Here is a 12,174-nt window from a genome sequence, read left to right as displayed (position 1 = left end):
TAAAGGCGAAATAAAAACAGGTAGAAATTAACGCTTGTCGCTATTGGGGCACTGAAAATGACAAAATTATCACAGTTTTTGCATTTATTTCAGGAGGATTCATCGAAACGCCTTAAAACTATATATGTGCACAATGCTAGAGATGTCAGCAATACAATGGGATACATTGTAAGGTATAATATTGTAACAAAATGATATTTATTTTGTGTAGAGTGTAGTGCATTTCCTTTGGAATTTGTGCGAAACTGCTGTTAGAGCGATATTTGTTCATACATATTCAGTAACACAATGTAGTCGTGGTTACTTTGTGCTGATTTATACATGTAACAAGCTATACATTCTAAAAGAGTGTTTGAATTGTTCCTTTAAGTCAGTCTTCTGTATTGGTGATTATTTGTCAATTAGTGGTTTTTGTGGAGATTCAGATAGTGATAAAAAGTATGGATGATAAGTGCAGCGATAATTCCTACAGTAAGTTCAAAGTTGTGTTACAGAGGTTTGACACACATTTAGCATTGTGTGTGTATACGTGTGTATACAGCTTGGCCATATGACACATTTTAGACAATTAACGTCGATTAAATAGTAAACATGATCAGTTATGGGACTGAATATGGTGTTGATGTTTGATTAAAATGATTTCAATCAAACTGTGAAGAGTTTAAAGGGATAGCTTAACTCTGTGTAAAATAAAGTAAGAATAAAGGAAATTTTAGGAGAAATTAATAACCATGCCTATAATAATTCAGCACAGGTACTATTAGCTACCTCATTTTTCATTCAGAAAGGGATGTGCTTGTATCACATTTGCACGCTACTCTGCTCATATTCTCAGTGCTCGGCAGTGAAGAAGAGAGACTGATCCTCGGGATAGCATTGTCTTTCTGTCTTGTACTCGATACGAGTTGTGAACGTGAGTATGTACACACTATACCTGTAAATAAACAAGTTGGTGTTCCGTTACATCGCCTCTGAAATTGTGATGCATTCGTGTTCAGTATAACATAAGTACTGGTTGGAATGAATGCTGGTGAGACTAGGATGGCATCCGGTAGTTCTGCAGCAGATGACAACTCATCCAGCAGCCTTTGCGAGCATTCTCGAGCGGGCTTTGCGGCACCGTGGGATAACTGAGTATCTGGACGGACGTCGGAGAACGAAGTTCAGAACTTTGGAAGGAACAAGTACGTCCCACGTACTTCCAGAACAGACGTCGGAGAACGAAGTTCAGAACTTTGGAAGGAACAAGTACGTCCCACGTACTTCCAGAACAGACGTCGGAGAACGAAGTTCAGTACTTTGGAAGGAACAAGTACGTCCCACGTACTTTCAGAACAGACGTCGGAGAACGAAGTTCAGTACTTTGGAAGAAACAAGTACGTCCGACGTACTTCCAGAACTGACGTCGGAGAATGAAGTACAGTACTTTGGAAATGAAAAGTACAAACGACGTACTTCCAGGGCGAACGTTGGAGGATGACGTACTCTAGAAACGACGTCGGGAGTGAGAGTGAAAATTCACTTGTCAGTGTGTTGGGTGAATTAGATGTGAGAAGTGAGAATGTGCCTTTGAATCAGATAGTGTGAAGTGCAAGGTGTAGACTGGTGACGTACAAGTGGTGGGAAACTTAAGGTTTTATCCTCTTCATAGAGTGATCGTATATTTCGATCAAACGGACGGTCGGCTCGGTCTGCATAAATGCCAAGGCCCCGTTGTTCGCTACAAATTGGTGTCAGGAGTGGGATACTCTGGAAGAGGATTTAGTGAGAAAGTTTTGACTCGGAGAAAGTCCAAATGAATTCTGAAATTCGACGTCCAACGCTGCGGGATGTAATGATGATGATGGCAGATCTGCGAACGTCGATGCAGCCAAAAGCAGAATCAAGAAATTCACAAATACGGGCACCGGAGATGTCACCATTGCACTCTTCACCTATGGGGCAGTTTGACAGTCAAGTTGGTTATGACCAGCCCAGAGGACAGCGATTGCCAGAAGAAGCGGGAGGCTTACCTGGACGACAAGCTCCGTTTTCACAGCCGGCATTCAACAGAGAAACATTGGCATATCCTGGCTCGACGTTTGACACAAGAAGTTTGTCGAAACCTAAGATGACTCCCGATAGGTTTGATGGAAGAACTCCAGTATCAGACTATCTCTGCCATTTTGAAGCATGTTGCAGAATTAACAAGTGGTCGGAGGAGGAAGCCACGGAATATTTGGCAGCAAGTCTACGAGGTCCAGCCGTGAAGTTGTTGTCACAACAGACGGGACGCCGCTTAACTTACCATGAATTGGTTGACCGAATGAATAAGCGGTACGGTCCAGGCGGTAAGGCGGACGTGTTCTTGGCCGAGTTGCGGCATCGACGCCGGGGCCCAAAGGAAACTCTGCAAGAGCTAGGGCAACACATCCGCGACTTAACAGCACTTGCGTACCCTGACTTTGATCAGGACGGCCATGATAGACTTGCGAGGGGGCATTTTATGGATGCCATTCTGGATCCAAGAATCAGAGAGGGTCTATTTCGAGCGCAGCCTCGTACTCTCGACGCGGCGGTGGAGGCAGCACTGAATGTGGAGGCGTTCCTCAAGATGGAAGGCGGGCGAAGGGACCAGAAAGCGTCTGGTTATAGTCGCGCAGCACTGGAGGAGACGCAAGGAAATGTTGCAGCACCGACTCACGACAAAGTTGAGAAACTGCTCGAAAATTTGATCGCCAAAACAGAACAGCGCATCCAGCAAATTACCAGCCAAGCGCAAGAACGTATGAATAAGCTAAGTAGGCCAAACATCAAGTGTCACACGTGTGGAAGAGAAGGCCACGTTGCGAAGAATTGTCCACAGCCAAAGCCGCTCTCTTCAACTACAAGTGAAACTCGACGATGTTACAACTGCAAGGAAAGTGGACATCTGAAGAGAGATTGCCCGCAACTCAAAGAGGCATCAGATTCTTCGCGGGCCGCGATGGAACAATCTCCTGGAGAAACCACTCGCATGCTAGCTGAACAGAGAGATGAGGTCGACAAGACGAATGAGGAGAAGAATGAGGTGAAACAGTCCGAAGACAAAACAGAAGGAGAAAGTGCAAGAACGTCACAAGATGCAAGACGACATGGATTATTTGTAGAAGGGAAGGCTAATGGTCAGTCCATTGCGTTTCTTCTCGACACGGGTTCATCTAACACTCTCATCTCAGAGAGAGCGTTCAGTATGATCATGGAGGCGAAGAAGCCCTCTCTTCGTACTTCTACAGAGGTTGTTCAACAGGCGGATGGCTCCCCACTGAAGATTGCTGGAAAAGCAACAATGGATATAGAGGTAGGAAACACTCAGTTCGTTACAGAGGCAACTGTGGCAGACCTACAGAATGACGGAATTCTAGGTCTTGACTTCTTCATCAAGACGAACGCCGTACTTGACTGCCGTAAACTAGAGTTACGAACTCCTCGTGGGAATATCCCATGCAGAGACCAGCATGGGCGAGCATTTTGTTACAGAGTGGTGGCTTCGGAGACGACGAGAGTGCCTGCGGGTCACGAAGTTATTCTTCCCGGAGCGGTTAAACAACCGGAAACAGTCTTCAGGACAGGACTGGTAGAACCACTCCACGAGACAGTGGAGATATCTAGCAAAGGTCTCATTGTGGGCAGAGCAATTGTCACGGCGGATGCGGACGTCTTCCCAGTGCGAGTGTTCAATCCAACGCTACAAACAAAAGTGGTTAATAGGGGAACAGCAGTGGCAACTCTGTCTCCTCTAGAAGAAGAGACAATACACAAGGGAAGTGAAGAGACGGCCAAGGGAAATGAAGTCCCTGATCATCTGCAAGACTTGCTGAAAAGGAGCGTGGACGGGGTGCCAGCCCAGCACCATCAAGCAATTGAGCAATTGCTGTGTGAGTTCAGTGACGTCTTCTCCACAGGCCCGATGGACATAGGTCGCACAGACTTGGTAGAGCATAGCATTGATACGGGAGAGAATAGACCGTTCAAACAGGCTCCGAGGCGATATCCAGCGTGTCAGCGGGAAGAGATCGACACGCAAGTAAAAGAACTTCTGGAGAAAAGGCTAATCGAGCCTACTACAAGTCCATGGGCATCAAATGTCGTTTTGGTAACCAAGAAGGATGGCAGCCAAAGGTTCTGTGTGGACTATCGTCAACTGAATGTACAGACTATCAAAGATGCTTATCCTTTGCCGAGAATAGATGACACACTCGATGCCTTGGCGGGGGCGAAATGGTTCTCGACCCTCGACCTAGCCAGCGGATACTGGCAAGTTCAGCTCGACGATGAAGCAAAGCAGAAGACGGCGTTTTATGCGAATGGCGGTCTGTACACCTGGAACGTCATGCCCTTTGGGCTGACCAATGCGCCTGCCACGTTTGAGAGGTTGATGGACAGAGTGGTAGCAGGATTGAAGTGGAAAGTGCTGCTTATCTACCTTGACGACGTCATAGTGTATGGCAGGACAGTGGCGGAAGAAGTGGAGAGACTTCGGTTGGTGTTCCAAAGACTGAGGGAAGCCAGCTTAAAGCTTAAACCCTCCAAGTGTCACTTGTTCAAGACAAGCGTCAACTTCTTGGGCCACATCGTGTCGGACAAAGGGGTCAGCACTGACCCGGAGAAAATTGATGCTGTCAGAAGTTGGCCAACACCTACCAGCGTGTCGGATGTTCGCAGCTTCTTAGGCCTGGCATCATACTACAAGCGCTTTGTGAAGGGTTTCGCAGAAATAGCGAAACCGCTACACCAATTAACAGAGAAGAACAGACCATTTGTCTGGACTGAGGAATGCAAAATCGCATTTCAAGAATTGAAATATCACCTCACAAGCCCACCGATCCTAGCCTATCCACAACCGGAAGGAGACTTCATTCTGGACACCGATGCCAGTAACAATGCGATTGGAGCCGTGCTGTCGCAGGTCCAAGATGGGCAGGAGAGAGTTGTTGCGTATGCCAGCAAGAGTTTGGGAAAGGCGGAGAAGAACTACTGTGTGACGAGAAAAGAGCTTCTTGCAATAGTGGTATACCTGAGGCATTTTCGACAGTACCTGTACGGAAGGCCTGTCACAGTCAGGACTGACCACGGATCTCTGCGCTGGCTAACTTCGTTCAAGGAACCAAGGGGACAGTTGGCGAGATGGCTGGAAGTCATATCAGAGTACGATTACCGCATCTTGCATCGTCCTGGGAGAAGTCATGGAAACGCTGACGGGTTGTCTCGCCGACCTTGCAAGCAGTGTGGGAGGTCAGATGATCAACTCAGCGAAGAAGCAACAAGAACTCTTCTACTGGAGGATGTGACAGCAACCGAGAAAATGAAACAGATGCAAGAGAATGATGCTGATGTACGACCCCTCCTGGATGCCAAGAGGGAGGGAAGCAGACCAAAGAAGGAGCAGACATCTTCATGGACGCCGGCAGCCAAACAAATGCTTCAACATTGGGATATGTTAGAAGTTCATGATGGACTCCTATATCGACGCTGGGAATCTGACGATGGCACAGTGATGAAACGACTGCTCATACTCCCTCGAGCCGCCGTCTCGACGGTCGTAAAGGAGATGCACGCAAGCAACACTTTAGGGCATTTTGGTCTCGCAAAGTGCATGGGACGGACCAAACTGAAATATTACTGGGTGGGGATGGCTGCAGACTTTCGCTCAGCAATACGACAGTGTGATGAATGCGCCCGACGGAAACCCCCAGGAAGAGCAACGAAGGCACCCCTACAACAACAAATCAGTGGATCACCGATGGAGAGAATTGCGATTGACATTGTAGGTCCCTTGCCTGAATCATACCGAGGAAACAAGTATATCATGGTGATAGGTGACTATTTCACCAAGTGGATGGAGGCATACGCCATACCCAATGAAAAAGCAGAGACTGTCGCTGAAAAACTGGTCACCGAGTTCCTATGCCGATTTGGAGTGCCCCATCAGATTCATTCCGATCAGGGCAGGAATTTTGAATCTGAAGTGTTTCAGGAGGTGTGCCGCTTGATGGGAATGGAGAAAACCAGGACAACAGCGTACAATCCGAAGTCGGACGGATTGGTAGAAAGGTTTAACCGCACACTGTTGAATTCACTAGCAACGATGATCGATCCTCTGGCAAAACAGCGAGACTGGGATGACAAACTCCCTTTTTGCACGGCTGCATACAGGAATGCCCCACAAGAGTCAACTGGAGAAACACCGAATATGCTCATGCTAGGTCGGGAAGTAAGCCTGCCAATTGACTTGAGTATGCCACCACATCCCGAATCAGACAATGTAACGACGGACTACGCAGCTGATTTGAGAGACACAATGGCCCGAATTCACAAAGGTGGTTTCGCTCGAAACCACGGTTTCAAACCGCAGATTTGAAACCGTGGTTTCAACTTGCGATTCACAAAGGTGGTTTCGGCAGAAACCATGGTTTCTCCGCAGTCTTCTACGTCACTATTTTGAGTCAACTGTTTGGGGTGGTCTGAAACAGTGGACTCAACTGAAACCGTGGTTTTAACCAATCACAGAGCAGCATTTCGGGACATACTTTTGCAGACGAGGTGGTCGGCGCGGCAATTCTTGAATCACTCGGCAAGAGAATAAAGAGTTATTGATGGTTAGAGAGTTACTGGCGTTCGCTCCAACTTTCAGAAAATCGTGAGTAATTTATCCATTTATAGTGATGAGAAGTGTTTTACGCTATCATCCATTGTTTTTATTTGTGAAGAAAATTTTAGATTGATGGTATAAAATGCATGCAATGCTACCTAGCAGAACACGGGATTTGATATAGAGATGCGTTATCGTCAGCAGGTTTTGTGTAGTCCTACACGTATATTTTTGTGTCTCCCTCTCGCACATAGATAGCGGCGAGCTACCATACCACACATCCTTCTCCTTGTGACCTTGCTTGACTCCTTGAGCTCTGCCAGTTCTCTCTATTCTTTACCTGCTCATGGTCAGGCAGGCACACAAAACTGGCTAGAATTGAAGAAAAAGTTTGATCTTCCTATACACCATTCCAAAATAGTAATTAGGGCCTAGTATAGATCTAGAGCGTAGCCGTAGAGGATCTAGGATCAGTCTCAAACGAGAGACCTAGCCAGGCCTAGGTAACCAGTGAAGTGTGAGTTCTCACGGAAGAGTACGTATCCTTAACATTTAAAAACTTAGGACCTAGTCTAGAACTGCGACCAGCGTTGGACAGCGAAGCGTTGGACAGTACTGTATAGGACTAGTAGACGTGGTCTAGGCCTTTGATAACTGTGTACAATTCCAAGGAGCACCCGGGGTTATGTTAGACCTTTGTTCAGTTTGGCAAGAGTTCCTTTTGGGACAGCCACCCATAAAAGTGAGTGCGTGTGTGCATCCGTGTGTATCGCAAGCAAGGCCAAGGTTAGGCTAGGTAGAGTTGTAACTGTAGACTAACTACTATACACCGCGCAGTCGCTGTAACACTAGGCAGCGTACTAACAGCAACATGAGCAATCGTTCGCGAACAGTGTCTCCTCAATAGGAGAGAACCGTATACTGTTTTTACAGCAATTTGCAACCTTTTGCTGGTGAGTACCAACATCTGTAGGCCTAGTATATGATAGATTAGTAGGCCTAGGTCTAACACGTGTCGTTAGGTCTAACTGCGACCAGCAGCCCCATACGCATAGCGTTACGCTATGCGTATGGGGCTGCTGGTCGCAGTTAGTCTAGGTCCTACGACTGACGAGGTGCATTTGTCGCGCTAGTCCCACTGTGCTGACTACTATACACTAGTCTATAATTTTTAGTATTGGGTCATTTTAATGTTTGATTGGTGTTTTCGTAAGCCACCGTAAAAGTCCATCGTTTTTATCTGTCGCAACTCGCTGATGTCTTGTTACGTAGTAAAAGCTAGCATACAAGACAAGTAGCAATATTATTATTTGATATACAATATACTTTGCTAACACTACAGGGTAACTCCGATATCAAAGCTCTGTTTGTCTGCCAACAACGGAGCTTCGAAGGAACATAGACACTGTGTATTGTGAAATTTGCGAAGCACATCGTATGCGGAAATGATGTACAACACTACATTAACAAGTGGTTAACCAATTGTTCAATCATAACAGCTTCTACTCGAAAATTGTCAAATTGTATGCGGAAAACAAGTGACTGATGTGTGAAGGTATGTAATGTAGTGATGTGTGTTTACCAATTATATTGGCCAGCCGACGATTTATTCTTCGATATAATTATTGACATGATCCTGCTTTGAAAATGATTGAGTTACTTATCAAAATTTAGATGGATGACATTCCCTTTTTATGTGATTTATCTGTTGCAGTAGACACATCCTTTGACTGCCATCAACAGGAAACCTGGTTTTGCTGTAAAGAACAAAACCGTAAGTAGAATCCTTTCGTAAATACACAAGTTGGGGAGGAATTAAAAATGTGGAATACTTGCTTTAGTTTAAAAACATGACTTGTGGAGATTTTGTTAATCATAATTACAAGCTTGAACTTAGTACAGTACCCTGTGAGAAAGTTATGTGTTCATCTAACTATACACAGCCCAGTCGACGTGGGTTCGCATAGCGTATTAACAGCGTCTGATCAGCTAGTGTTCATCATTGCATTGTAAGATTCCACTATGGTAGCTCATAAATGAAATTCAGAAACAGATTCATTATTGCATGCATGGGTGATCGTGAGCCTTAAACTAGAATCCACCATGATAAAAGTGTCTATTAGAGAATGAAAAAGAAAGAAAGAAAAGATATGGAATTTTAAAATATTTGAAGAAATCAGATGAGTAAATAAGCAGATTATTACTGTTTAAAAAAAAAAATGTCATCACTAGGTCTGTGTAAATGGCAAAATTGGTAAGCATCTATGTGGAGAGGGAGTATTGTACAAATGGAATACTCTTAAGAGGGGCCCTTGGGCGGCAACAACATCCTTTCTACATTGCCATCTTCTTGAAAACAATTGGAAAGATTTTTACCAAATTTGGCACTGACCATCTGCATTTTTCTGATTAGTGTTTTCAGCTCACCTGAGCCAAATAGCTCAAGTGAGCTCTAGCGATCGCTCACCATTCCCATCTTAACAACTGACAAGCAGATTTTAACCAAACTTGGAGGGAAATCTGTAAGGGGTGGGGAGTTAAAAATGTACATGTGGTGAGTGTAGCTCCCCAGGGTGCTCCAGGGTAGCATCTTTTGTTTAATTTACAAAAATGCCCCAAATCTGGCAATACTACATGCTGTGCTAGTATGGGCGCTAGACCCACAAGCTCTTTTTATGTGTACTAATTCAAATATTGTCAAGATGTCACAACTTCTCTTTTACTTCTAATGATTTCATTAAAACATCTTGAAGTTTAAAATTCCCAAATAATTTACTTGCAAAAGAAAAATGTATCAACATGGCTGAATCTCTAAATTCATTATTCATTTGTTGTTCGCAGGTCTTTGTTGTTGAAAATGTCATAAAACTTGATAGTCTGAATCAATCTCTTCAATGCAGTTAAGATCTTTGTCCTTTTTGTACCAAATGTAGGAAACACCAATAATGGCTGCGCAACCATTTGAGACATCTCCAGCTATACTCCAAAGACTGAAAGGTATTATTTTGTTTCATTTTTTGGTGCTTGCCTTGATATAACATTCAATGTTTTCCTTTGTACGATAAAGCATGGAAATAGGACAACATGGCTTCTTCAAAGTGATTATTCACTTAAAATGAGTAAGACATACATGGCTGAATCAGGTGGCCAGCTGGGCCATTTAACCAAGATGATTGGTGGGCAAATTCAATTTTGGATACAATTGCAATACAGAATGTAAGCACAAATTTCTGACTTTCATGAATAGATTTAATCAGGAAACATTGCTGTGACTGTTATGAGTGGCCAACCGGGCTACAAAGGGCTCAGTTTTTGGTGCTCGAGAAAACTTTTGTTTTGCCAGTGGCAACTGGGCCACTGCTAAAGTTGACATACATTTATAATCTAACTAAATTATCATTCTTCCAAATTACACATGTACACCTTTACATCAGCATGCAGTGGTGCTTCTTATATTCAAGTTAAATGTATGGCAAATTAGAGTAGTGGGCATTAACAATAATGACATTTTAAAGATCACCTATTTAATTCTGTGTATTCTACTGACTGGACTATGCAAGTACTTTACAACTGATCATTTGGCTCAAGAAATTCATGATAATCACCAGTTGACAGCTGACAAAACTGACATTAGTGACGACAATTTATTGTCTTTGTGTATTTCATTTTTATTTTGTCGTCCTATGAAAGTGAATTAGATGGCCAATTAAGCGGCACGTTACTGTTTTAAGCATATAACAGTAATGTTCTCCCCAATACTCTTGTTCACCTTAAAGTTGTTTTTTTCTTTTTTTTCAATTAAGATGAAATAACACCAAGTATTGACTGATCATGAGGATAGTAGAAGAAATGCTCACTCCCAAGGAGTTGTTTGTACAGACCCTGCTATCATTCTTGGGTAGAGCTGAGGTGAACAGCACCAAGGAAATGTTAACAGAATAGTAGATATTTGTTTCATAAACCTCATTATTGAATAATTATTGACCAACAAGGAGAATCATTTTGTTTTACCACATATTTTCTAACTTCATGTATATTATTGTCCAAATTATTCCTCCGTACATTCCTAGAGAGCTGAAAGGCCTCGAAGAGGATTGGCTGACAGGTGGAATCCATTTGAACTGTATGAGGATGAAGCTTTTCAAGTGAGCTACAGATTTTCGAAAGATACTCTGCACTCCACCTCATCAATATGCTTGGTGGTGATCTGAGGAGGGACACAGATTGGAATGATGCACTACCTGTTCATGTGCAGGTGTTGACCACTCTCTACTTTTATGCCGTTGGTAAGTTAATACATTTTTGCTCATTAGATTTTACAAATTGCATTTTATGTTTGTCCTTTTGTTGTTGCGGTTGTTCTTGTTCTTGTTCTTGTTCATATTGTTGTTTTGAGTAGTGAGGGGATTTATAACCAATCTCTGTGGGACCATCCATAATGGGAGGGAGCTGGAGGTTCCCCAAAGGTTGGTAGTACAGGAGATTATGTGTACCCTGGTGAGCACTAGATCTGCATACTCTCTCTTAATGTTAGTATTGCTCAGCTTTCCTTTTATTTAGACTTTTAATTGTTTTCCTCATACCAGTGATTTAACAGAGCTGCCAAACATTTTTCTTCGTATCATTTTGTACCATTTTTGTCGTTGTGGGGGGGGGGATACTCCAGTTTACATGGGAAATTGTTGCATTTGGAACTTATTTCTATGGGAATAGGATCAGTCATTTTTACAGGCTTAAATCAAATTATATATTTCTTTGTATTTTAATCAAATGTGTACAATTGCATTTGATAAAGGATTATCCACGCAAAAATCTATTTAAGTGGTTTCATATTTTTATTCAGATTCATTCCAGCAGATGCATGGGGACGAGGCATCAATGTCACAGTGGTCTGTTTGCAGAGTCATCAGAGACGTTTTGGAAGCCATCGCAAGGAGGAAGAGAGAATTCATCAGGTTTCCAACTACGAGAGAAGAGATTGAATCTACCCAGCAGAGATTCTATGAGTACTGCCGCTATCCAGATGTCATAGTTGCTATCGATAGGACTCATGTCTCAATAAGGAGTCCTGGTAGGGAACAAGCCCTGTACTTCCTTAACAGGAAGAAGAGGTATTCGATCAATGTAAATATCCCGTCAGTATAATACTGTAATCCTCTTGTTTAATGCATCCCCTGGCAAGAATTAGTTGGCGGAATCATATTAGCTGTACTCGTTACATACTCAGATAAAATATCAATGGTATTTTTCCCTCTGTGGTCATACACTGCAAAAATGATTGAGAACCATATTTCATTTGAATGATTGCCCTCTCCGCAAGTGAAATTTATTTGCATATCATATACTTCTCTTTCTTTTCTCGTCAATTTTTGATGAATGGCAGTTCATATATCAGCAGTAAAATATCTAACATTTATTGCTTTATAGAATGTAAATGTGATTAAATAGATATATCTAAATGTAAAGAAAATGACATCTCATTTAAAGACATTGCATTACAATAATTTCATATTATTTCAGGTCATGAGTTTCATCATTCGAACTTCTTTGTTACTGTATTACGA

The 12,174-nt window shown here is 43.1% G+C and overlaps 1 protein-coding gene and 1 long non-coding RNA gene across 3 annotated transcripts; both read left to right on the top strand.

Moving 5' to 3' along the window:
- Positions 1–7,889: 7,889 nt before the first annotated feature.
- On the top strand, positions 7,890–10,804 carry LOC140245693 (uncharacterized). 2 transcript variants are annotated; one of them, XR_011902360.1, is made up of 4 exons: positions 7,890–8,165; positions 8,325–8,384; positions 9,544–9,607; positions 10,681–10,804. It is a non-coding gene; the product is annotated as an uncharacterized lncRNA (long non-coding RNA). The 2 variants fall into 2 exon arrangements; XR_011902359.1 differs by having other exon boundaries at positions 7,890–8,384.
- LOC140245700 (putative nuclease HARBI1) lies at positions 10,803–11,755 on the top strand. Its single transcript, XM_072325239.1, has 2 exons — positions 10,803–10,896; positions 11,454–11,755. The coding sequence occupies exons 1-2, from the start codon at positions 10,803–10,805 to the stop codon at positions 11,753–11,755; spliced, it is 396 nt and encodes a 131-aa protein (XP_072181340.1).
- The last annotated feature ends 419 nt before the right edge of the window (positions 11,756–12,174 follow it).

The sequence above is a fragment of the Diadema setosum genome (genome assembly GCF_964275005.1).
Source record: "Diadema setosum chromosome 21 unlocalized genomic scaffold, eeDiaSeto1 Scaffold_21_unloc_1, whole genome shotgun sequence".
Taxonomy (NCBI): domain Eukaryota; kingdom Metazoa; phylum Echinodermata; class Echinoidea; order Diadematoida; family Diadematidae; genus Diadema; species Diadema setosum.
This window is presented reverse-complemented; position numbering and strand designations above follow the sequence as displayed.